The sequence below is a fragment of the Macrotis lagotis genome, chromosome 1 (assembly GCF_037893015.1).
Source record: "Macrotis lagotis isolate mMagLag1 chromosome 1, bilby.v1.9.chrom.fasta, whole genome shotgun sequence".
NCBI lineage: Eukaryota > Metazoa > Chordata > Mammalia > Peramelemorphia > Peramelidae > Macrotis > Macrotis lagotis.
In genome coordinates this window covers 579921650-579948045 of record NC_133658.1, presented here as the reverse complement: position 1 = coordinate 579948045, position 26396 = coordinate 579921650, and the positions used below count along the sequence as shown (strand labels likewise).

Here is a 26396-nt window from a genome sequence, read left to right as displayed (position 1 = left end):
TTGCTCAGCTGTAAAATGGGGATAATAATACAGCTGCCTCCCAGGATTTTTGTGAGGGTCAGATGAGATAGTAAAGTAGCTGGGACAGAGTTGGAGTCCAATAAATATTTTTGTTTTTGTTGTTTGTATATTCATTCTTTTAAAGAATGTTATCCAGAACACTGAGGTTTGATGATCTACCTAGGTCACATAGCCAGCACATGTCAGAGTCAGTATTTTGAATCCAGGTCTTCTTAGTTTTGAATCCAGCTCCCAATCTACCACAGCATCTTGTCTCTCATGATTTATTATGGAATCCATAATAATAATGTTTGTCCTTCATTTCTGAAGAAGACCACAACTTCAGGGAGAGGATGCCCTGACAAGCATGTGAATTGGATCTGAGTGAGGGAGATACTGTGCTAAGTCACCAGACTCACTTTCTCCTCCAGAGCCATCTAGGACCAGTGACCAGAAATGAATCAGGATGACTAGAGATGACCCTGGATGTGAGGCAGTCAAGGTTAAATGACTTGCCCAAGGTCATACAGCTGGTAAGTGGCAAGTGTCTGAGGATGGATTCAAACTCCTGTCCTCCTGAATCCAAGGCCAGTGCTTTATCCACTGTGCCACCTAGCTGCCCTTATGAAATTTATAAATTATTAACCTTTAGTAATTAATTTATTAATATTTAATTATGTCAAATTAATTTATTATTTTTCAGATTCATGAACTTTTAGAACTGATAGGGGATTCTAATATGATCTAATCAAATTGAATCATTGTATTTTTTTATTTCTTGTATTTTGGAGGCAATCAAAATTGTGATTTGCCCAAAACTGTGACCTGCCCTCATAGCTAGTAAGTGTCTGAGGCTGGACTGGAACTCAGGTTGTCCTCCTGACTCTGGGGTTGGTGCTCTATCTACTATGTTCCCTAGTTGCCCCACACAAAGGATCATTTTATAGATAAGGAAAATGAAATGCAGAACATAAAGTGATTTGTCCAAGGTCATACAGTAAATCAATGATAGAACTACCACTCTTTCCCAAATCTACAGTTTATACCCTAGAAAATCCTGTTCTCCATGGTATTTTGGTAATTATTTTAGTGATAAGATAGGGAAGGCTCAAAGCCTCCTGTGGGGTAAAATGTTCAGATGATATCTGGTTTGTAAAACATTTTGCAAACCTTCAAGGATTCTGGTAATTGGAGCTGACACTGTTGTTGTTATTCAAATCTCACCTAGATGCACAAACCCAAGTCTTAGCCTTGTTTTAGGCCTCTTGGGAGTCTAGGAATGAAGTACTTCCTAATGATGGAGGGAGATATTGAGAGAGGTAGTATGTTACCAAGCCTTGGGCTACCCTTTGAACTGAACAGAGCCCTCCCCAAGCCCTCCAGATTCCACTGATCTCTCTTTTTGCTGAATGCCTAAAGCATTCTCTACCTACATTACTCATTCTGACTCATAGTCAATACAATCTTGTATCATCATTTCACTTCTTAATGTTAGTGTTTCTCCTGATTACCTGTCAGCTCCGTGAGGGAATGGGCTGCATCTTTCGCTTGGTAGTTCCTGGCACATCATTTTGCAGATAGCAGGTGTTCAATCCATACTTGCTGAATTATACTGAGCAATGACTGATTGAGCAAGCATTGGATCCATGGCTTTAAGAACTCTGCCACCATTCATGGGTAGGAACCCTAGCCTCAGGCCCACTGGACCCAAAGAAACAAACACTCGCCCAGGGGCCCCATAAGTGTGCAGCAGTGCTGGGCGATAAAGAAGGAGAGGGAGAAAGAGAAGGAGGGAGAAAAAGATGCTGGTTACCTCTTACTATTGTTCCTCTGTTTGGCTGGTGTCTTAGGGAGCTGTATCGGCTCTTTTAAAGCACCCTTCAGGTGAATGATCCTTTCCTGAATCACCTCTCGGATGTTCTTGATCCACTCCTGCTTGGTTTCGATACTGGAGGCCTAGTGTAGCATGGTGGAAAGAGGACAGTAGCTTTAAAAACATAGGTAATAACTATGGTGGACACTTATGTAGCACCTTTAAGTTTTAAAATCATTTAAATGCATATTGTCCTATGATCCCCAAAATAACTCTATAGACCAGGTGGCCATTATTCTTCCCATTTGACAGATAAGGAAAACGAGACTTGGAATACAGTTATCTCTTTACAACTTTCCCCATCGTGGTTTTGATAATCCTGGGTCAGCCTAAGAAATTAAATCAGAAAATTTTGGAAGTTTTGCGCCAATTACAGTCGACACAGGAAGGCCAGCAGATGACACAGAAAGTTTAGAAACTCAGAAATACATAAAACATATGGTATAATATCAACCCATATTTTTTAATAAGGTACTGTAAATACCCCTTAAAGGAAAAGGAAAAAAAATCAGATTTCTTCTCTGGTACAAAGGGAAGGTTAAACGATTTTATACAAATTTTCCAGAGTCCAGTGATGCCTTGCCCAAAGGCCCTGTGATGTGCAAGGGATAACTGTAGTTAAGTGACTTAGCCAGGGGAAATAGCTGGGGGAGGGGGGAGATTTGCTGATTTCCAGCGGCTGATTGAGCAAGTGTGGGAATCCTGGCTATAAGAACTCTGCCACCATTCAAGAGCAGGGATCTTCCTGACTCCAACTCCAGCATTCTATCCATGTTGCTTTATATCTGTTCATTTTTCAAAACCACCTTCATCCCAAGAACATTTATTCTGATATTCCCCTATCACTTAGAATGACACCTGGCACAAGTGAGTACTTGATAACAACAACAATAATAAATATTATTATTTTTATAGCTAACATTTATATAGTACTTTCTATGTATCAGAAATTGTACTTAGGACTTAATTATTATCTTATTTGATCATCACAACAACCCTGAGGGGTATATGTTATTATTATCCCCATTCTACAGATGAGGAAATTGAGGCAAACAGAGGTTAAATGACTTGCCAAGGGGTACAAAGTCGTAAATATCTGAGAGTAGATTTTAAATACAGGTATAGCACCCAGAATTTATTAAAACATTGATAAATGCTGAGTTCCCCCCCCCAATCATTTTTATTTATTCTCTGTATATGTACATTTGTGTATATCCGGAGAGCTCCTCAATTGCAGGAACTATGCCTGTTCTATACTAAGTCTCTGGTATTCATATAGATTTGTAGAATGAATTCTAGGGAAGTTCATAGAATTCTTTTGCACACCTGATATCTCTTTAAGGCCCTGTATTTCTCCTAAAGGGAACCCTGCCTGAAGTTCTTTCTTTATATGCTCATATTTATATAATAGCCTTGTTGACCATCAGGTGTCAACAATTCAGGGAATGCCATCCTTTTCCTCTGTTAACTAATTCTTCTCTCCCTCAGCCTTCACATTCTCACACTGGCAATCTCCCTACCCCCCCCAAAGCCACCTTCTTGGACTGGTGAGTTCTTCTCCTGAAGAACCAACATTTTGATGAAGGACCACAAAACTATGCTTAAATCTAACCCAGCCGACTCTTTGAACTACTGCTTGTCCTTTCCTCTAGTGCCCCCCACCACCATGTTTTCCTCATTCCAGCTCTTCTTTATGTATTGCTTTTTCCAATTAGATTGTAATCTCCTTCAGAGTATTGTCTTTCTTTTTATTTGTATTTCTATTAATAAAATGCAATAGAGTGCCAGTAACATAAAGAGTTAATAATAAATGTTTCTCTCTCTCTCTCTCCCTTGCTCCACTCTGCCTCTTGTCCCTCTTTGTGTGTGTGTCTCTCTCTATCTCTGTCTCTCTCATTAACCTGAAAATATCATTCATTTATTAGATCTCCAATCCATCTGTTTAAAACTCTTCTTCATCACACTGGTTTTCCTATGTGAGGAATCAATCTGCATTCTTGTGTGTATTTAGACCACGGTTTGCAAAGTACTTTCCATATATTATCTCATTTAAACTCCACAACAGCAAGATTGTATACTCTAGATATTAGCATTCCCATTCTCCAGATGAAGAAAATAAGTCTCAGAGGGGTTAATTATTTGCCCATTATTTGCTCATATACCTAGTAAATGGTACAGAGAATATTTAAACCCAGATCTTCCTGGTGCCAAGTCTAGCATCTATCCACTACATCATGTTGCCTCTCAAACTGATTTGTTCTTTTTCATATTTGGAACCCTAAGTGGTAATATAGCAAAACATGGCTTGGTTATAGGTATATGAAATCAACAGTGCTGCCAGAAAAGACCATATCTTCAGAGGTTCTCAGTGGCTGTAGTTTTCCCTCTTGCTGACAGTTTTGCTTTTTTCTCCAATTTTCCCTTCCAACATCCATGTGAAAACACACTTCTCACTAGTAGCCAAACCTAAGCAAACTGCCTTCCTATGAAGATGAGGACAAAGTCCTAATGTCTTCTAGCCATGAACACTGACTGCCCCTGTGCTCATGAACTGAAAGAAAATCAAGGTCCAGGACTTACCTTCAATACAGTTTTGTTGTCCGAGGAAGGTGTGCGCCCGGACCACAAGGCAAATTTACAGGGGTCGCCTTCCACGTGCTCCGTCACACCCAGTTCTGAGGTCTGTAGACAGGAAAGGCCTGTGAGAGGTGGGGAAGGGGAGGGTAGTGGGGAAACTTAGGGCTGGATGGGATGGGAAAGGTGACAAAGAGGAGAGGACTGGGGAGGGGGCTGCTGTCAATCAATTTTAAATAAGTGATATATTCTGTTCATCTATCCAGGATGAGAGGACAGAGAAATAATTGTTCAAAGTTGGGAAGGACCAAGGAAGAGTGGAAGAGGAAGCAGTCAACATGAAAACAAAATTCTTAATTGTAAATATTGAAGTGAGAACAGGGGTCTTTCCAAAAAAGGAGACTTCATTTGCTGAGGTGCTTTAAGATTAAGGAGTTGGGGGTGGGGTTGGCAGTGGGGGAGTAGATAGATGCAGTGATTTTGTCAAAGTCCTTTTCAGCCCAAGGTTTCATTGAGAACAGGTAGTTCCCTGTGGACCCCACCTACCAGTAGTTTGTTCTTGTAAACATATTTTGTGTGCCCTGAAGAGTCTTTGATTTCCTTGCTAAACACCAAAGAGATCTCAAAAAGAAACAAATGTCGTTCCCGTCCCTTCCGGATCAGAGATTTGGGATCCCATACTTGGAAAGCATCCTGGAGAATCAGCTCCCCCTGGACATCCAGATTCTCATCAAACCCTGAAAAACACATAGGCATTCCCATTCCTTCAGGGAGAATTTTCTCTTGCAATATGGAGCCAAGCTCAAGACTCACCTGCCCCAGGAAACCTCTTTTGATTGATACCATTCAACTTTTCATCACTCTGATGACTTCTGGTGGTGACATTCATATGGAGCTCTGGACTCTAAGTACATTTTTTAAAATAGCTTCAGCATGTATGTAAAATGTATGCACTCTACCTCCCCATTAGACTGACTGGGTGTTCCCTACAAGGAGGGAGCATTGCCTCCAATGTAGACTATATAGATGTTGTTAGGATGCAGTAGATTGTATGTTATCTTCCCCATTAGATCATAAGCTTCTCAAGGGCAGGAAAACAAGAGTTTTCTATATATCTTCAGCACTTAACACAGTGACTGGCACAAAGTGTCTACTTAGTAAATGTTGGACTTCCTTCATACCTTTCTATTTCTTCTAACTTTAGGTCTTGGAATGGATTGCAGCTTAAGACAATGGTGGACTGATTGACTGACCAGTCTAGACTTCAGTTTCCATGATATCTTTTTTTCTTGGAGGACATTTCTTTAGGATTTGTTCTGATTTCAGTGGCTGCCATATCTAGAACTGCATCACATTTAGCAGTGTCATGAACAACATGCTCAAAGTTCATGCAATTTTAAACTCAGGATATATGTCTTTGAAAGGCCAGAGAAGCAAAGGTTATAGGGATGAGGAGAAAGCCTGCAGGAAGGAGAAAGGGAAGGAATGGAATGGGGAGGCTGATAGAGGACTTCTAATCAGGTAACAAATGTCCACTTGGAGATGAGTTTTCTCAAAGTTTCCCTTCCACCCATTCACTTATGGGACTGAGTATCACTCAAGCTCCTTATGGTCCAGGGGGCCCTGAGATTAGACAAGTTCTTTGGGGGAGAGTAAACATAGGAAAGAACTACCTTCTAAAATAGTGCCATCCAACTCAAGTCAAAATGGATCCCACAGAAAAGTACAAATTAAATTATCTATGTCGTATTATATTTTTATTTATTGTGTTAAACATTTCCTACTTATGTTTTAATCTGGTTTGGCCACCTTCAGGAAGTTTGAAAGTACTAGTTCTGAGCACAGAAATCTTTAAATCTTTGCCTGTCAGTCCTGACTTGGGTATTGCATTCTGTCTCTTCTAACACAATCTACCTCTTCCCCCATATTGCTTCTTGGTCCATCTGTTATAAAGATCTATGATCCCTTTACCAAAGCCCTCTCTAAGTCAAAAAAACATGGTTCTTTCTGATAACAAACCTTTGTAAAGTTCTATGACTTTTCTGCCCTACTTAACCCACAGGAAAGGTTTAGGAATAAAGAATGTGTCAGGGTGAGAGATAGAATCAATATATGCATAGGCAAATGAATAATATGCAAATTCATGTAAATAAGCAAGGCTATTTTTGCATTAGAATGTAGGTACTTTTGGTAATAAATATGCTGACTTGCCCTCCATACATTTAATAGGAGAGTTGAGACCCATGTACCTTGAATGACTTAAGTATGATTCTGCTTGGATGCTGGGAGATGGACAAATTGAATATTCTTTATAGTAACAGTGATTAGGGCCTTTTCTCTGTCTCTTTATGTTACATTCTCCATACCAATTTGACCCTCTGCGCCCAGAAAGAGAAGGCCCATGGGTGGGCATGCTAAGGGTGACTACCTTCCAACATGCTGACATGCATGGCATCATTAGCTTTCTTTGGAACGCTGAGCATCACTTCCAGGCCATCCTTGAGCTCCCCTTTCCCTTCTTCACAGCAGGTTAAGAGTTCCTAAGGAAAAAGTCCAGGCATAATCATAGTCAGTTTCTATATCTCCCAAACACTCTGCCTCCTCTAGGCAAAACTGACCTCAACCTTATCCATCTTGTTCACCTTATATTATACATTTCCTCAGGGTTATAGACAAGGTTGGATGTGATCCAGGAAAGACAAACCATTCAAATTTCTGCACTGAGCAACTCTAAATTCAATGTCACTCAGTTCAACCAGAGCAGCTTTCTGGAGTGAAAAAATAACTAAAACTTTTCAGTTCAGTTTAAGAGTTCTGGATTTGAGATCTGATTCTACCAGCTATTTAATTTGGAGACTCACCTAATATTTTTGCCTCTTAAAGTCCTCACCTGAAGAATGGGAATTAAAGACAACTGCTCTTCATACTCTACAGTATTGCTATAAGGCTCAAAGGAGCCATCTTATTATCCCAGGACTAGTGGTCATGGAGAAAAAAACATGACTGGGAAGCATGTCCTTCAAGTTAACTATTAGAAATGATATGCAAGTAAATTTATTATTTTGAATCAATGGACTGGATACTCTTGGCTGTAACAAAGTTCCTACCAATTTATCAAATTTTGTAACATCTCTTGAGTTTTTCCTAACTGCTGATCCTGATGACAAGAATATATTAGGGCTAGAGAATATATAGGATTGAGAGGTAGAAAGATGTAGCAGTATGGAAGGGGACAGTTCCCTGACCAACGTAACTACCTGCTGATATTTGGGCAGAGAGATTTCCATCTCCTGTGTAAGACTTTTCTTGCTTCCCCTTTAACTGAAAGCGTCTCCTCCTTCCAAAGTGCCATGGATTTACTTTTATATTCACATAGGTATACAATATATGTTGTTTCCTATTATAGAATGTCAGATCCTTAAAGAATTTGTTGTTGTTGTTTAGTCATTTCAGTAATAGAATAAAATTGCTTGTCCATGATTACACAGCTAGGGAAGAATCTGAGATCATATTTGAACTCATGAGAAGGTAAGTCTTCCTGGGTCCAGGTTTGGCTCTCTTTCTACTGTGCTACCTTGTTTCCTTGAGGATAGGAAGTTCCAATTTTATCTTTGTGTTCCCTGGAGCCTAGCACATTTCTGGCATGGAGGGAGAGTCTGGACTTCTGATTCTATCACAGTATAAGGAACTCTTCTAACCTTAACTCTCCAATGCAGTTCAGCAACTCTCCTGTCATTTAGTCTTCCAGAACTGCCTCAGGCTTCTTAAAGGTAATGTTTTAAAGGAGAAACTTGAAGTTAAGTCTTCCTGACCCATTCTGTAACCATTGTACCACTCTGCCCTTCATTTAGCACATATTAAGTACTCAATAAATGCTTGTTGATTGATAGATGAGGGAAAGATGTGATGAAAACTTCACAGTCCTCCCATAAATAATCACTAATCTTTATATAGTGCTTTAATGTTCACAAAGAATTATAAAATCTTATTTCACCTAATATCATTTTTGCAAAGCTATAACAAGTTCTATTCAAGGGGTATAAGAAAACCTTTGAATCCTATTTTCTCACTTCAGAGAGAAGTTCCTCAATGAGAAAGGCCATGACTTCTCTATTATTCTAGAAGATTTCTGAGGATAGGGAGAATAAATATAGATTTCCATAGAATCATAGAATGTCAGAGTGAGAAGCAACCTTGGAGGTCACTTAGTTCAATCCTCTCATTTTATAGATGAGGAAACTGAGGCCCAGAGATATCATAAGCTAGATGGGATTAGTAACCAGGTCTCCTATTTCCTGGTCCCTTGCTCTTTTCATTATCCATTATATACATTATATGTAAATGACTCTTCTTTTCCCTACCAGAGTAAGAGCTCCCTGAAGATGTGAACTATACCAATTTTCCTACTTTTATCTCCTCCCAGTCCTGTAACAGGACTCAACATACAACAAACAGTAAACATATATTTTAACAGTTGCAAAGTGCTTTATATATTTTTATCTGATTTGATCCTCAATCCTGCAAGACAGATAACATTCCTGACTCCATTTTATAGATGAGAAAACTGAGACTTAGAGAAGTTCATTGACTCATTAATTCTCACAAAGTCAATAAATGTCAGGGATGGGGTTGGAAGAGATGAATTTAGACCCACCTCTTTCCATAAGAAGGCTCTTTACATCAGTGTATGGCCAAAGTAAAAAAAAATGCTATGATTTTCAACCTCTGAAAAACTTAACTAATTCTCTCTGTTATTCCCATTCTTCTCTACCTCTCTCCCTCATCACCACAGGAATAAATCTTGTTCCTCTTGACAAATTCCCATAATCAGTCAGGGATCCAGGTGATTTTTCTAGTTCAGAAGAAGGGTTTTAAATTTGGAGACAAATGACTAAGTCTCAGCTATGTCCTCTTCTTTGATGGATTTCAGTATAGAGTTGGAAAAGACCTCAAAAATCTGCTTCAACTGCTTCAATTTATATGTGAGGAAGCCAAGGTCTAGAACAGTCAATTATGATATCTGTTCTTCCTTTTCAAAGACCATGACATCAGGGAGGTAATGCCATGATGTGCATGTGAAGTGGATTTGAGTAAGGAGGTTCTGTGCTAAGTCATTAGCCTCCCTTTCTTCTCCAGGGACATCTGGGTCCAGTGGCTAGATGTGAATCAGGACAACTGGAGAAAACCCTGTATATGATGCAATTAGGGTTAAAGAGACTTGCCCAAGATCACAATTGCTAGAAAGTGATTGTTCAAGATCACAAATTTAGTAATAGTTAGAGTATACTCCTTAGCAATTTTACCTTGCTAGGATTGATGTGATATCATTGCTATACAGAAACTTCAATATTTCCCTTGCTTCAATAATTGTTTTTTCTCTCTTTACTTTGAAAATAAATTTCATCCTCTGGTAATTTGATGTTATTAGGGGAACTTCCCAGGCAGAAACACTGGAAAATATGTATTCATTTGGAACAGAATATGCCAATGAGTTTAACCTACTGGTCTACCAGTAAATAAGCAATCAGTTCTCCCCGGGTCTCTGCTTCTGGTAAGGAACTGCTATACATTTCATTAAGAGCCCAATAGGAAAAAAATGTGACAAAATAAGCTATTTATACAATGAATATCAAACTCCCTAATGGACATATAGCTCCTATTCTTCTAGTGCATCTCAAATCTTCCATCCCTTGGCAGAGATTTTCAGTAATTAAAAGTCAAGTTCCTTGGAATACAATACACTTCAATGATAGAAACCCTAGACTCTATTCATAAAAATCCTTATTTATTATTGATGTTAATAGTTAGCAAACTAGTTTTTTCCTTTTATTCAGCTGAAACTTTTGCTATAGATTTAAAGTAGTCTTAAAAATGATCTCACAATAGCTTTTGGCAAAGATACCATTTGTTTCCTCCAAACCAGCCCAGGTCATTCATTTCAATACATTTTGATTCAATGAACACTTATTAAATTCCTGGTATAGTTCAGTAGAATACCTGGAGAGTGCAGTATATAGAATATTAGGCCTGGATTCATGAAGATCTGAATTCAAATCCTGCCCTAGATTAACTGCTGGCTGTGTGATGCTTGGGCAAGTCACTTCACCTGATTTACCTCAGTTTTCTCAACTGGAAAAATGACTTGGAGAAGGAAATGGCAAACTACTTAAGTATCTTTGCCAAGAAAACCCCAAATGGTGTCCCAAAGAACCATACATGACTAAAAAATGACTATACAACATTCAAGGTACTGCAGAAGGACCATGTAGTACCTGCTTTTTTCCCTAGTTCATCACTATCCTATTTTCAGTAGTTGCTAATGAGCAAATGTCTTCAAAATTTTCCTGTATTTTTCCCTCTCTTCCAGAACCCCACCCCTAACCTCTTCTGGCTTTGCCTTTCTTAGTCCTCTATTATAGAATTCCAGGGATTCTTAACATAAGGGAAAGTGAGAAAAATGAAGTCAATTACATTTATCTTCAACATGTTGCCATATTTATTTTAGTTCCAAGACAACTTGAATTGGTTTTATAATTCTAAAAAGGTAGGATTTATAGAGTGATTTTCCATAATATGTGATGCCATATTGGAATCTGAACACCCCAGGCTTTTTGAAGAAATAATGATATTAATAATTGACAGTTCCCATTCATATACCACAGATTCCACCCAAGGAATCTGAGGGAGGGAGTGAAAGCATTATAAATCCCCATTTCACAGATGAGTGTCAAAGAGGTTAAATAACTTTTTGTAGAGTGAGATAGGAAATGTCTGAAGAAAAGAGAAGGGTGGTAGGTGGAGAATGATGCACAGCCATACTCTTATATCTTAAGCATATAGTCAGAGGCACAAGAGAACAGAGATATATGTCCTTCTTCTTCCTTATCTTGATGGCCACTTGCCTCCCCAACTTATTTTATACTCTTTTCCTCGATCTTATTACAGACTCACACATTCATCTGCTAAGTGTATCTTATGATGACAATTATGAGCCAATTAAATCATGAATCATTAGCCCTTTCTGTACATCAGGATGATTGTTCATTGGGAAGTAGGACAATATTTTTTAAAAAAGAAAACTCTTGAGGGATGAGCTGGAATATTATTGGTCCCTCATCCTCCTCAAATTATTATATAAATATATTATATTTATAAATATAAATATATTATATAAATATATATTATATATAAATATACAATATATAAATATATTATATAAATATTTATCTGTTCACATGGTATGCTGTATTGCCTAGAAAATGCAAGCTTCTTGAGCAAAGGGCTTGTTTTTTGTTTTTGTAAACCTAGTGCCTAGTATTGTTTGTTGAACTGAATTCTCATGGTTGAAAAGGAACTTCTTACAGAGCCCCTCCCGGCCACATTCCCTCAGCATAGCTATATCAGAAAAGCAGTCTCTCAAATAGTGACCAGAAAAATAGGAAGAGACACTATTCTGGCATTTTAAGAAATTACTTGGGTAAAAATCACGGGACTTTAACATATTTTTCCCAGGTTCCTGGGGGAATAATATATTTATTAGATTATAAAATATATTTTCCTCTGTGAAATAAGTTTAAATTATCTTGCTCTTAAAGGGAAAGCAGATGAGGATTGTTCTTATTTTAACAGCTTCCAGAGAGCTTAAAGAACTACCATCACCCTTGCCAGGCCCATTGCCAAAAAAAAAAAAAAAAAAAAGCTTTGTGCTGGACAAATATAGAAATTAGGCAAAAGCTCTTGACACCCTGGATTCCTGTCTCAGGAAAGCTGTCCATGGTCCTGAACTCAAGGTCGTGATCAGCGGGAAGCAAGGAAACCATTATGTAGCAAATAATCATTCAAGGTGGCCTCCCTCTACTACACTGTACTGGAAGTTTTCTTTCTGTAAGTAAAGTCACAGACTACTTTCTTTCTATGTTCCAAGCACAAAATATCTTGGAAAAAGGACAGAGTAGCCTAGAACTTGGCAAACTCAATCTTGGCAGCTTTTGAAGTGCTGAATCGGGATTGAAGCAACTTCTCCATCATTATGAACAATGCTCAGACACCTGATCCCATGAATTAAATGACAGATAGAGGTGAGGCAAAGTGGGGGAGGTGATGGAGTTAGGAGAATTGTAGATACCTTCAGGAGCAGTTGGTACTTAGTGATCCTCTGGACGGGCTTGATTAAGTAGGAAGAGATAGAGTTGGCCAGTCCATGGCGCTGCTGGATTTCCTATAGGGAAAGATACAAAGAAGATTAGATGTATGTGGAAAGCAGAGAAGAAGGGGGGGGCACTCAGAGACAGAAAGAGACAGAGATGGAGACAAAAAAAGAAGAGGGGGAAAATATATGTTTAAGGGGAGAAATGTGAAGAAAACAGAATAGACCAATTCACTGGCATGACTGCAACTTCCTGTCATCATTGGAATCTGGAGGATGAGGGTCCAAGATATTCAGGATCTCCCAGTCTATCCTTGACCAATAAATTCTTGCCTCCTGATCTTTCCCTAATCCCTAAAGCAGAACTTCCACCTAAACTCTTCTCCCTGCTCTATTATCCCTATTCAACTATCACTGCTTCCTCTGGAAACCTTATCTGTACACTTCTGCCCTTTCCTTCTATGTTGTCCTCTGGAACAGCAAATAGTTGCTACCAAACTTCCCTTTACCCTAGATGTCTTTGTTTTGTACTGTGTCCATTCCCAATACAAAGTACTCCTTTCATGATCCCCTGACACAATAGATTAGGAAAAGGAGTAGGAATACTTCTTGTACTACTTCTTTTAGATGCCCCCCTTCTCCCACTTCTACGACTAGTACTCACAATTCTCCTTTGAGGTTCACTCTACCTATCTATATTGCCTATTTCAAATCCTAGTCATAGTCATCTCTCTATCCCCATATCACTCTTTCTTCTTTCTCAAGGAATTCAGTACATACATCACTGTATTTTTTTTTTTTGCCACTTCAAATTCTTTCTTTATATTTAGGCACTTCAAGATACATGCTTCTGTCACCTACAATGCATTGACCACTCAGCTCATCAAACCTCTTCAAATTACATTGATTTATGTTTTCATTCTACTTCAACAAACCTCACAGATGCTGTGCTTGGGATCTCCCCATTCCCTATAACTGACCTACTTACTTGATATTGAACCTCAAAATTTCTCTCTCTGATCAGAATCTTTTATGCTTCCCTCTGTCTTTCTAATTTGCTTATTCAAATACCTTTTGTGCACACTCACTATGACCTTTGGTACCTTTATCTTCTTTTTTGTATTCTCAGTCCATCACCCTTGTTCTAACTTCACTTTCTGTCCTTCATACTTTTTTAAAAATTTTTAATTTTTTTAACCTTCATCAAAAAAATTGAGTTCTGAATTCTTTCTTCCTATCCTTCCTTTCCTCCATTCATTAAGAAGGCAAGATTTGTGATAACAATTATAAATATGAAATAATAGGAAACATTCCATTATTAGTCATGTTACAAAAAAATAAAGTGAAAAAGTTGTGCTTCAATCTGAACTCAGACTCTATCAGTTCTCTCTCTAGAAGTGGATAACATTTTTCATCCTAAGCCCTTCAGGATTAATTTGGATCATTGTATTGTTGAGAATAGCTAAATCATTCATAATTGTTCATCATACAATATTGCTGTTACTGTGTACAATGTTCTCCAAGTTCTGCTCATTTCATTTTGCATCAGTTCACATAAGCATTCTAGCTTTTTATGAAACTAATCTGCTTATCATCTCTTATAGCACTATAGTATTCCATCACAATCATAGACCTCAACTTGTTCAGCCATCCCCGAATTGTTGCACATCCCTTCAATGTACAATTCTTTGCTACCACAGACAGCGCTACTATGAAGATTTTTGTACATGTATATTCTTTTCCCATTCCTTTAATGTCTTTGGGATATGGACCCAAAGTTGTGTTAATGTTGGGTCAAAGGGTGTTCATAGTTTTATTGTTTTGTTTTTGTTGTCCAAGGTCACACAGCTAGGTAATTATTAAGTATTTGAGACTGGATTTGAACTCAGATCCCCCTGAATGTACGGCTGTTGCTTTATACACTGTGCCACATTGTTGCCATATTCATACTTTTAAAGCCCTTTGGGCTTTTCTTTCAAATTCTTGACTCTATAGTTTGTCAGTTAAACTATATATTGTATATTGCCATTGAATCCCCTATATCTCTTGTCCCATAGCTGTACATACCTTTCTAAATTCCCTATCTGAGTTTTCTTTACTATCTGCTAAATGACAATGCAGGAAGTCACACTACTGTGGTGCTTTAATACTCTAGAAATTTATTTTTATTTTAACACAAGAGTTTTTGCTGATAAATATCAAGCCTTTTTCTACTGTTATTAGAATTGTTGGTCCAAGCTTCTTCTCTCTGACTCCTGATAACATCTTCACCTTTATCTTTTTCTCTCAACAGAGAGCCATAACTCTTCCTTAACCAAATGAGACCATTTATGATTTTATTTTCCTTCTCTGCTTCACATTTCAAAGCATATCTATAAATATATCCTATTTTCTTTTTCTTCAGTCTCAGAAAAGAAGGTATCCCTTTTTGCCAAGACCAACACTTCTACCTGTAGCTTTAATCCTGTTATTTTTTCCATGAGTTTGACTAATTAATTATCCTTTTTTTACTTTCTTATAGTCAATTAATCCTTCTATATGGGTTTTTTATCCACTGCTTACAAACATGTTTCCTCTAGTACTTAAAAAATATTCTTCACTAGGAATTTGGATTTGTTATACCAGGCAAGGGAGAGCCATTATAGAATCTTGATCAATAGAATGCCATAATGAAAACAATATTTTAAGAAGTTTACTTTGAAAATAAGGTGCAAGATATATTAGAGGAGGGGAAGACTGGAGGTCAATCTGTGGGTAATAATATTATAAAGTATTGACCAATTGCTGGCCAGACTCTTTTATTATTATGGAGCATTAACTTACTTAGAATCATTTGGCAAATACATCATTCTGTCCTATCTCATACCAGAAAGCTCCTTTTGGGGGGTAGTTATGGTTATGGAAACAAAATAGTTTCCAATAGCTAGATTTAAACTTCTTTTTGATTCTGAGACTGATGGTTGGAGGGAAAAGAGGCTCATTAACCATATTTAAAAAATACAGCCACAAGGTAGAGTTAGAAGGGTTAGCTGGGCGAGCCCCTTAAAACTTCCTTAATATATGAATGCTTTAGCCATTGGGAGATAGGTTCCAAGGAGTTTAAGAAAGGATAAGAAGCAAAAGACACACATTCCCCTCATTTCCCCTATCCCAAAGGACAAAGGATTGCCACCCTGCCCACACTCTGAAAAGAATAGCTTACATCAAAGAAGGTGCCAGCATGCTCCAAGATCAACTGACTGGAATCTGGCTTGTTTTTACAATAGGTGACGTACATCTGGAATTTGTCTGCCTGGAAACACCAACCACAAAGAAAATCATTAATAAACATTTGGTAGTCTTCTGCCCTAGGTATAATAGGAGACTTGACTGACAATCATGGGCTTTAGATGGCTTATATATATGGCTTTGTACGGAGACAGGGGGATGGAAGAATTGACTAGAAGGATATCCTTTCAGCCTGAGGATGTATCCCTAACACACACACACACACACACACACACACACACACACACACACACACACACACACACATTTTCCATTTCTGTATTCGAGTTAGAATGGTGTCTACAGGTCAATTTTCAGCTATTTTTATATAATCTACGGCCAAACATCTTACTTTTAATATCCTTCTGGGATACTTTTCCTATGCAATCACTTTGGGTGCTCAAGAAATGTGAACTAATTTTTTTTAAATTTGCTTATATAGTTAAATTAAATTTTATTTTTGGACTATTTTTAATTTTAATCGGATTCAAATATAGGAAAATGAATCAGTTAACTAAATGCTGATATGGGAATTTTCCACTGTTTTGGATTATCTATAACATAACTCCCTATCAGTAGAAAATCAAGAGCTGACTGTATTTGTTGTAAACAAGGGAAACCAAGGAGTGAAAAAAAATAGCACGGCAACTCTTCTTGTGTTGGATGTGATACTAACTGCTGACAGCCAGAGAACAAGGTGCCAATGTAGTGCTTGGCTTCACAAATCATGAAACTGTTTTGTTTTCTTTTAAATCAAAGATGTCCATAAACAATGAAGGGGAAAGTGAGAAGGGGGAAATGAAGCTAAGGTTTGAGATCAGTTACTTGTCCTGTTAGGTTTCTGTTCCTTCTTCTGTGAAATAAGGGAATTGGTCTGGAATATATGATCTCTGAGATCCCTTTAATGGCCATAATGTGATAATGACTTCCTAGGTCTATTCCACATCTAAAATCTATGATCCTATAACTAGCTAGAGGACTAGGCAAATCATTCCAATAATCCTCAGTTTTCCTCTCTACAAAATGGGGGTAATATCTCTTTCCAACTACACCATAAAATTGCCATGAGACTAAATTGAGGCTACAGAAATGAGATATTCTGAAAAATAATCAGACCTATGGAAATAAAAGGTATCATTCATTACTATTCCAAGAGGGCCTTATAAATGATCTCTGTTTCTATTTGGAGTCAGTCAATTGAAGTTTATATCTTTATTGGAACTCCTTCTTTGTACTCATATTAATGAGCATGAATCTATGATTCTGTGAACTTAGAAGGATAAAATTGCTCTTTTTTGTATATTTCTTTATAAAACAGAACCTGGTAGAGAGAATATAGTAGTATGGTTAGCAACAATAAAGAAAGAGGATAGAGGTAACCCACTGTGGGTCTGTAAAGAGATGACTCTTTTCTTATTATTTATAGAAGTTATATATTGTGACTATTGTATGTGGATTATATTGTCTGGCACATAGTAAGCACCTAAAACATATGCTGAATGAATAAATGAGAGAATGAATGACTGTGAACACAGGTAAAGGACTCTAGATATTAGCAGGAATACATATAGGCCAGTTTGTCTCCTAAGACAATATGTTACTCACATGCCAAGGCCAGGTCTAGAGGTTATTTTTCCACCCAACCTTTCCCATCTATAAGATGGGAGAAAATCTACCATCGAAAAGATAAAATAAGATCATTGATGGGAAACTAGCATCTATCAAGACTTTTTTACCTTTTTCATATCCTGGACCCTTTTGACAATCTAGTGAAGCCTATGGAGCATTTTTCAGAACCACATTATTAAATACATAAAATAAAATACATAGGATTATAAAAGAAAACAAATACATTGAAATATATGTATATTTAAATTTATTGACCCTAAATTAAATTTGTTATTTATTAAATTTAGGAACTCTTATCTAGAGAAATCAACATCCAGATCTTGTTAACTACATATGGTAAAATGTCCCAGTTTCATACCATGGACCCATTTACCCTCTGTGGTTCCAAGTTAGATACTCTTAATTGCTTAGAAATGTGAGTTAAGGAGCAAACTGGAGTTTCAAGAAACAAAGTATTTGAGAAGAAAAGTCCAGTTTCTAAAGTTTAGTTTAAGAAATAAGAACATGGTAGAAAAATCATTGTAATAGCTAGCATTTAAATAGTATTTTGAAGTCTTCAATAATTTTATAAGTATAATTTATTTGACCCTTATAATAATCCTGGGAGCTAGGTACTGCTGTTATCTTCAATTTATAGATGAGGAAAAGGAGACTGAGAAAAATTTAAATGACTTAGCCAGTGGCTAGGCAGTATCTAATGCAGGATTTGAACTCAAATTTTCCTGATTCAAAGTTTAGCTCTTGATTCTAGGCACCCCACCTAGCTATCATCCAAATATTTTGAGGACTAGTTCAAAATTTGCCATGGGCAGGCATTCAGGAAGCAAGAATTTAGATAAGTAAATTAACTAAAATCTAAAGATCAAAGCTAATTAATTTTAGGAAGTTGTGACATCTGGTTATGACTGGTTTGGCTACATCTTGAAATAAGGGGTTGTATTCCTATGTTCTGCATTCTGTATATTGTCTTATTTTACATTTCTCTTTTATCTGCTAGTTTTCATTATTTTTATTATTAGACAGAGACTTATTTTATTAATGTAGAGAACTCCCAGTGAGGAGACTTCCTTTGTCAGTTAGAGGGTCACTTGGGGCACTGAGAAGTTCAATGACTTGCCTAGGATGCTACAGCTAGTTTCCCTTAGATATGGATTCAAGGGTAGCTGGTCCTATCTAGGAGTTTCCCACACTGCCTCTCTTAGCTGGTAATAAAATTATTTTAAAAAATATCCAACTTTCATTGCCATATGTTTGCCATGGCACAAGTCATATCCTTAACACAATCTTAGTTAATGCAACAGACTGATCTGGGAGAGGGAAACCAAGAAAAAGGAAAGGGGACAATCAGTCTAGACTTCAGAGAATATGAGGAGTCCACAAATTTTAGAAGACAGTCAAAGAATGGTGAGAGCAATAAAGAGGTGAGGGCCTGTTGGCCCAACAACTCTGGGATATGACTTATTGTCTTTTTCTTTTTTAAAGGTATTTTTGGCCAGGCAATCGGGTTAAGTGGCTTGCCCAAGGCCACACAGCTAGGTAATTATTAAGTGTCTGAGGCTGGATTTGAACTCAGGTACTCCTGACTCCAGGGTCAGTGTTCTATCCACTGTGCAACCTAGCTGTCCAGTTCCTCCATTTCTTGGCAAAGGTGATTTATCATTTCCTTCTCCACTTTTTTTTATAGAAGAGGAAATTGAGGCAAATAGGGTTAAATGACTTACTCAGGGTAACATTGCTAATAAACATCTCAGACTGGATTTTAAATCATAAAGATTTTCTAGTTCCAAGTCCAAAATTCCATCTATTGTGCTACCCAGCTGTCCTAGAACTCATTAGAAAGAAAAGGAAAAAAAATCTCAGGTAGAATTGGGCCTGAGATTTAGGTTCACAAACCATTCCTGGCTGAAATAATTTCTCTATAGGACCAGATGGGAAATAGACACATAAAGATCCTATATCCTAACTTAATAAAGCAGGAGCTAAAGACAGTGATTGGAGGAAGAAGATGAAGATTTCTCTCAAGTCCATTTGTGATTAGTACAGGGGAAATATATCTTACCTTTGAGATCTTAGGATGGGGGAGGAGGCATCTGCTAAGGAATCAATTAAATTGAGGAAAATTGGTCCCAGACTAGGCTTATAAAGCTCTTGACTGAAAGTACATTTGAAGCTTTTTCTATTTTCAAAGGACTACAGCAAAGGAAAAAGACTGTACCCTATTATAAATGAGCTAAGGGAGGCAGTGCACAACTGACTTGGATTTATGAACATAAGGACAATATATATATATGTATATAATATGTATGTATATGAATATGTATGCATTTGTATACATACATATGCACCATAACATTTTCCCACTTCCTGGCCTAACATATCAAATTAGAAAAATATAAAATGACAATTTCCTACAAATGGAACTAAGGTAAGTAGGTTCTACATGTTTCCATGGAAGAGACACAAAGTTAGGGTGGGTTGAAGAATGATTTATGTGTATTGAAGAAGTTAGATATTGTTCACAGTGAACAAGGATGGAGCACAGAAAAATGTGACTTGGTATTTTACTCCAGGAGTAAATTTAGTCATTTACTCTAGGAGACAAGTCAATGAAATGTATTATTTTTCGTCTTGCCTTCCACTCTCCTTATACAGTGGAAAAAACCAAGCTTCCAAAAATGAAAAGAGCTTCTTCAAGTAAGATAAGAATGACTGAGTTTTTTTTCCTCATGTTCTGACCCTCTAAGAATCTAGGGACCATCTATATAGGGCTCTCTCTTAAGGTAGATTGGCAGAGACCCAGATTGCATGACAGTCATAGTATGGATGGTATGCATGAATCCCTATCCCTTGGCCCTGTCTAGAATTTGAAAGAACAATAGGATAAAAGAGATATTTAAGGCCCATTACCCAGGTGACAAAGCAGTGTCCCACGTCTTCGGGCAACTGTTCATACTTCTCTAGTTCTTTGAGGAAGATGCTGCAATGGAAAAAAAAGAGGACAAATCAGATACTACACAGTTGAGCCCCTAGATAATTATTCCATGAATTAGATTGCACAATCAATCTGGTAATTTATTTTGTAAATATATTGTAAATGTTAAGATTTTTTTTTTACCTTAGAGAGTATAACTTTAGAGTCAACAGGCACCTTGGATATCATCTAGTCCAACCTCTCATTTTATAGAGGAGAGACTGAAGTTTAGAAAGGTTGAAAAACTTGTGGAAGGGATCAAACAAATCCTAAGTGACAATTAGGACTCGAATCCAGGTCCTTTGAATAAAAAGTTTTTGTTCTTTCTGCTGTATCACACTGTATTTCTCCTTTACTCTTTATATGCTTCAATGGGAGCTCAAGAAATATAAAGTCATATAGTCTGAGCTAGGAAACAACTAGGAAGGAGGTGGGGGTGGGAATAATATAACATATTACACTGCTAATCTAAAATGATCATCTGCCATTTTAGGTTATCTCTACCATCAGTTCTTTCGATCAGTGAGAAGAATAAGATCTAGTGTATTAATTTCAAATCAACAAGTGAAACCCTGTGTGTTCAGGAATACACTCATTTGCACATAAGTTGGAATCATCCATTTTTAGGAGGGGAAATCTCCTGCCCAAAGAAAAGAAAGCAGGAAAGAAGGGAGAGGGAAGGGGGGAAAAATCAGCATTTAACATCAAATTTATTCAGTTTTGGACTCTTTGTGCCTCTGCTTCCCTCTTTCAGCAAAGTAAATGAAGTGACTGCATTGATTTGACTAATTCCATCGCTATAGATAGACCAATCTCCTCAGACAGCCGCTAATAGTTCAGGTGAGTAATGAGGCAAGAAGAGTATTTAATGGTCTCTCTTAAGTTTGTTCAGAATTTCACTTGTCTGTTTTGTTCACCTCTCCACCTTCACATTGTTTTTTTACTAAGTCCTAGGCTATTTTTTCATGCTTGGAGTTGAAAACTTCATTCCCTGAACCACCAGGTTGGGGTGCAATGTTGTACTTAATACAGCTGATTCCCAGCCCCCTCTTAAATAGGAGGCTCCTTCAAAAAGGAAGCTTGAGATTTGGAAGGGGGCCTAGAAATGCCCCAGAGAGAACAGAGGATGAACACTTCCTACCTTCATGCTGGATTCCCTTAAGACCAAACCATGAGGATCAAGGTCACAGTCATAAATTTCTCCTCATTTCTTACTTTTAAGTTTTAAGAGCTGGATTTAAATATTAGCTCTGATAAATATTAGTGCTATATGTCATTTTGGAAGAATCACTTGAGATAATGAGTTTCCCTTGCCATCATGATTGGTAAATGGGTTGTGAACTCACCTCAAACTATATAACCAGAAGCCCCCAGATCATGCTTCATATACCTTCCACCCACTCACCCCAGGCATCTTGCCCTTTCTCCTGTAACAACAGCAACTTCTCTTCCCCAGCTCCCCCACTTACCTGTAACAACTGGTAGAAGGCAACTAAATAGTTGTAGGAGTTAACTTAATCCACTCAGTTTTGAAATTCTGCCTTGAGGCTGAGCTGTCTGTCCTGTTTGCTGATTGAGTAATGATTGAGTACAAACTCTTCTAACTCAATATATCTAGCCAGCTCCAGACCCAGCTCCATAGCCTATCCTCCTGGACCATTTTGTCTCCTCTATAGCTTTATGCATTATGAACCCCTTTCTATTTTTTTGCCTTGGTAATCCTTAAGAAAATAAAAATTAATATTCCTTCTGAAAAAGGTGTGACAATTGATTGTCCTATAGCTCCATTCTCCATTCTTGGAACTCCCTCCATCAAAACTCCCTTCCCTGGTCACCATTCTTCATAATGTAGTATTTCTTGGTTGAACTCTAAGTTTTTTGAGGGCAAAGTCTGTATTTTTTTTTAAATTTGTATTCCTAGAGTTTAGCAAAGTGCTTGGTACATGATGTTGTTGAGTCATTTTACTCATCTCTACTCATTTGACATTTTCTTGGCAAAGATACTGGAGTAGTTTGCCATTTTCTTTTCCAGCTCATTTTATATAGATGAGGAAACTGAGATGAATATTTAAGTGATTTGTCCAGTGTCATGTAGCTAGTAAAATTTGAACTCAGGTCTTCCTGACTTCATGCTCAGTGCTCTATCTACTATATTACCCTAGTTGCCTGCTTTCACTAAATAGATGCCTAATATCCCCTCCTTATTCTTTCATCTCTAAAAGGGGGATGATAATGCTTGTCCAATCTAACTGTTGACATGAGTACTATCTACCACCCCAATAATGATGATGATCCAATGAGTATCTTTGAATGGATACATCTCTCAATTCTAATGATTATAAAACCTGGCATAAATATGGTTCATCACATTTTATGCATCAAGCTGTTCCCTGAATGAAACTAGGACCTATAGAGTATCTTTCCCTTCTACCTGAGTGCCCTATGTAGAATAGATAATTAATAAATATTTATAGAATGGAACTGAAAGCATAATACAATTTTTAATTTTAACCCAAATCTTCATCTTTCTTAGAACTGAAATCATCACCAACAGCCCTCTTATCTCATTGAAGTTTTCTTCTCTACTTGTCCTACAACTTTAGGGTAGTTAGCTTAGTTATCTTAAGTTTATTTTTAGAAAATAGAGGAGCAATTAGATGGCACTGTGGATAGAGCACCAGTCCTGAAATAAGGAGGACCTGAGTTCAAATAAGGTCTCAGATACTCTCTATGTGACCCTGGGCAAGTCCCTTAACCCCAATTGCTTCCAAATAAGGAAAAAAAGAAGAGAGAGAGAGAGAGAGAGAGAGAGAGAGAGAGAGAGAGAGAGAGAGAGAGAGAGAGAGAGGCAGAACCAGACCCTTGATACTTTCTCTGAAATTTATTATTTTAGGAAGTTGCCTAGAGCACTGGAGAGGTCAAGTTATCTGCCCAAAGTCACATAGCCAGTGTGTGTCAGAGGCAACATTTGAATCCAGGTCTCCCTGACTTCAAGGTCAGTTCTTTCTCCACTCTGCTGTCCCTTAGCTCAAATAGCGAAAATGATTCCAAAAGAATTGGAACTTCAAACAAGTGATGAGAACAGCATTCCAAGGAACAATGAAATGATCATTTCAAGTTGAACTCTGAGTACCATGTTGAAAAAGGGATTGCCAAAAAAAATTAAACAAAAAATAAATTCCAAAACACAAAAAAGGTGTTTGCAAGGACTTCAGGGAAAAGTATACTGAATTTGAAGCTTAATTACCCCCTACTAGCTGTATGACTTTTGAAGGAACTTAAAACTCTTTGTCTCAGTATACTCATCTGTAAAATGAGTGTATTGAATGACCTCTAAACTTTTTATGGTATTAACTCTTGCCCACATATGCAGTATGAAAGTTGACAAGCATCAGAATCTCCATGTAAATGGAGACTTCAGTGCATGAAATTCACTGTGAAATATTAATTTGGCCACAAAATGAAAGTCTGAGTGGAATTGTGTTTCATGATGAATCCAGGCAGTCCTATTTTCAGTTTTTACCTCACTAATGTCAGTGACAGAACTAAACACAAATTAAATTTAACAGCATGAAATTTGCTGTTTGCCACAAGGTGGGCCATCCTTGCCCTTTCACTCTTGCTAAACACTGGTACTGCTATCCAGAAACACATCTATAGGAGGGTATATACTTTTAATGAGTCCTAGATATTCATTTTTATGCTTCCTAATGTTACTGGCCAGGGCTTGTAACCTTTTTTGGGTATAAAGGATAGCAGTAAGATTATTTTTGGCTTGTAGCAAACATGGCAGGTCCTCAGACAATGTAATCAGGTAAATCTAAGTTGGATCCAGAATCCAGCTTCATCATTGTTCCATATTTCCGATTTTGGGTTATACTGAAAATTGACTCTAGAACAAATCATGGAGATGCATTTATGTCCTCATCTGTGAACATCCCTAACTAGCCAAAATATGTAATCTGAATTTTCAGAGGCTTCTAGTTCAATTTCTACTGAATGGGAATACCTTCCTTAATTAATATTGGTATGATTCAGTTGTTTTTCAGCCATGCCCTACTCTTTATTTTTTTTTTTGAGGCAATTGGGGTTAAGTGACTTGTTTGGGGTTGCATAATTAGTAAGTGTCTAAGGCCAAATTTGAACTCAGATCCTCTTGACTTCAGGGTTGGTACTTTATCCACTATACCATCTAACTGCCTCATCTCTGACTCTTCATGACCCTATTTGGAGTTTTCTTAGCAAAGATACTGGAGTGGTTTGCCATTTCCTTCTCCAGTTGAGGAAACTGAAAGCGAACAGAGTTAAGAGACTCACCCAGGGTCACACAAGTAGTTAAGTATCTGAGGCCAGTTCTGAACCTACAAAGATGAGTCTTGACTCCAGATCCAGTGTTGTTGTTGGGTTTTTTTTTAAGGTTTTTGCAGGGCAGATGGGCTTAAGTGGCTTGCCCAAGGCCACACAGCTAGGTAATTATTAAGTGTCTGAGACCGGATTTGAACCCAGGTACTCCTGACTCCAGGGCCGGTGTTTTATCCACTGCACCACCTAGCCACCCCCAGATCCAGTGTTCTAAGCAGTTGAGCTGCTCCTTCAACTGATACCCACCCTAAAACATCATCCATTTTTATAAGGTCATGTTGGCTCTTAGCAGTTAATGTTTTCCTTTCTAAATGCTCATAAACCATTCCCTTAATATGTTCTGAGAGTTTACCAAGATTCAACATTAAGATATCATCAGCTTATACACAAGGTCCACCTTCTTTCCTTTCTTGAAAATTAAAATTTTTACCTTTTCTAGTTCTGCAGCACTTCTTACACTCTTTAATACCTTTCAAAATGTCACTGATAATGCCTCAGCATTCATGCCTGACAGTTCTTTCTGGCCCTGTAATTCTGTCACTGCAGGATATAGCTAATTTAGGTTTGATTCTTTTACTATCTTCTTAATTTATCTTGGATTTCAACCTCTTGTCTTATTTTAGAGGCCAGATTTTAGTTTTCCTCCTCCTTCTCCCCCTTCCCCAATTCTGTATTTTTCTGTTCCCATTGACCCCCCCCCCCAACAAGCTTCATAAATACCTTCTTTGCTTCTGATGGGAGGCTAGTTTGTTCATGTGCCTTTGATTGGAAATTATAAGCTTCCTGTCAAAACCCCATTGCAAACTGAAGCTCTGCATGACCATTGTCTATAAAGGATCCTTCAGTTGACTCCAAGATACATGGAGAGAAAGACCCAAGGTACCTTCACTGGGCCTTGTTGCCTAATTTCACCACCCATTCTCAACACACTTTTTGTTCATCACCACTTAAAGGCTGGTGTGAAAAATGACATATCAGCTTTGTAGTTTCTGTTAACTTGCTCAAAAATTCTGGGTAGCTACAGCTGAAATAATGAATTTTTAACTCAATCCCTGCAGCCCTAGCAGTACACCAGGTGGATCCCCATGAGCCTAACATTGACTGAACAAGGCATCACCTGTTCCTTCTTTTGCATACAAACCTCACAGCACCCTACTGTTCCTAATAAAGTGACTATTGTAGTGCAATAAAAAATTAGGTAACCCCACAAGGTCTAATACAAAGTTCTTTTAAAAAAAAATCACTGATTATTTTGCTGGAAGGAACATATAACAAGAGCAGGCATGTATGATCAGGTCACAGACTCTGGGAGCTTCATCTGACCCTTTCCTTCTTACCCCCAAGTAGATATATAAGGCAACTGGAGATATCACAGAGACTGAAAAGAACTATGTCACCTCAGCTCAAGGTAGCATTTTTCCAAGTTTTTTTGTATGATAGGAGGCAAGCCTTAAAAACCCAGGGCCAGGGGGCACCTAGGTGAATATAGCCCTGGTCCTGGAGTCAGGAGGACCTGAGTTTGAATCCAGCCTCAGACACTTAATAATCACCCAGCTGTGTGACCTTGGGCAAGT

The 26396-nt window shown here is 37.7% G+C and overlaps 1 protein-coding gene across 9 annotated transcripts in view; it reads right to left on the bottom strand.

Moving 5' to 3' along the window:
- Positions 1–26396, bottom strand: part of KALRN (kalirin RhoGEF kinase) — a 1044937-nt gene that overhangs the window by 288947 nt on the left and 729594 nt on the right. For all 9 annotated transcript variants that reach the window (XM_074214684.1, XM_074214682.1, XM_074214689.1 and 6 more), the window contains 7 exons: positions 20397–20466; positions 15796–15885; positions 12573–12665; positions 6876–6987; positions 4994–5184; positions 4454–4555; positions 1814–1956 (listed from right to left, as the gene is read on the bottom strand). In XM_074214684.1, coding sequence (XP_074070785.1) covers positions 1814–1956; positions 4454–4555; positions 4994–5184; positions 6876–6987; positions 12573–12665; positions 15796–15885; positions 20397–20466 — 801 coding nt within the window. The remainder of the gene's footprint in view (positions 1–1813; positions 1957–4453; positions 4556–4993; positions 5185–6875; positions 6988–12572; positions 12666–15795; positions 15886–20396; positions 20467–26396) is intronic.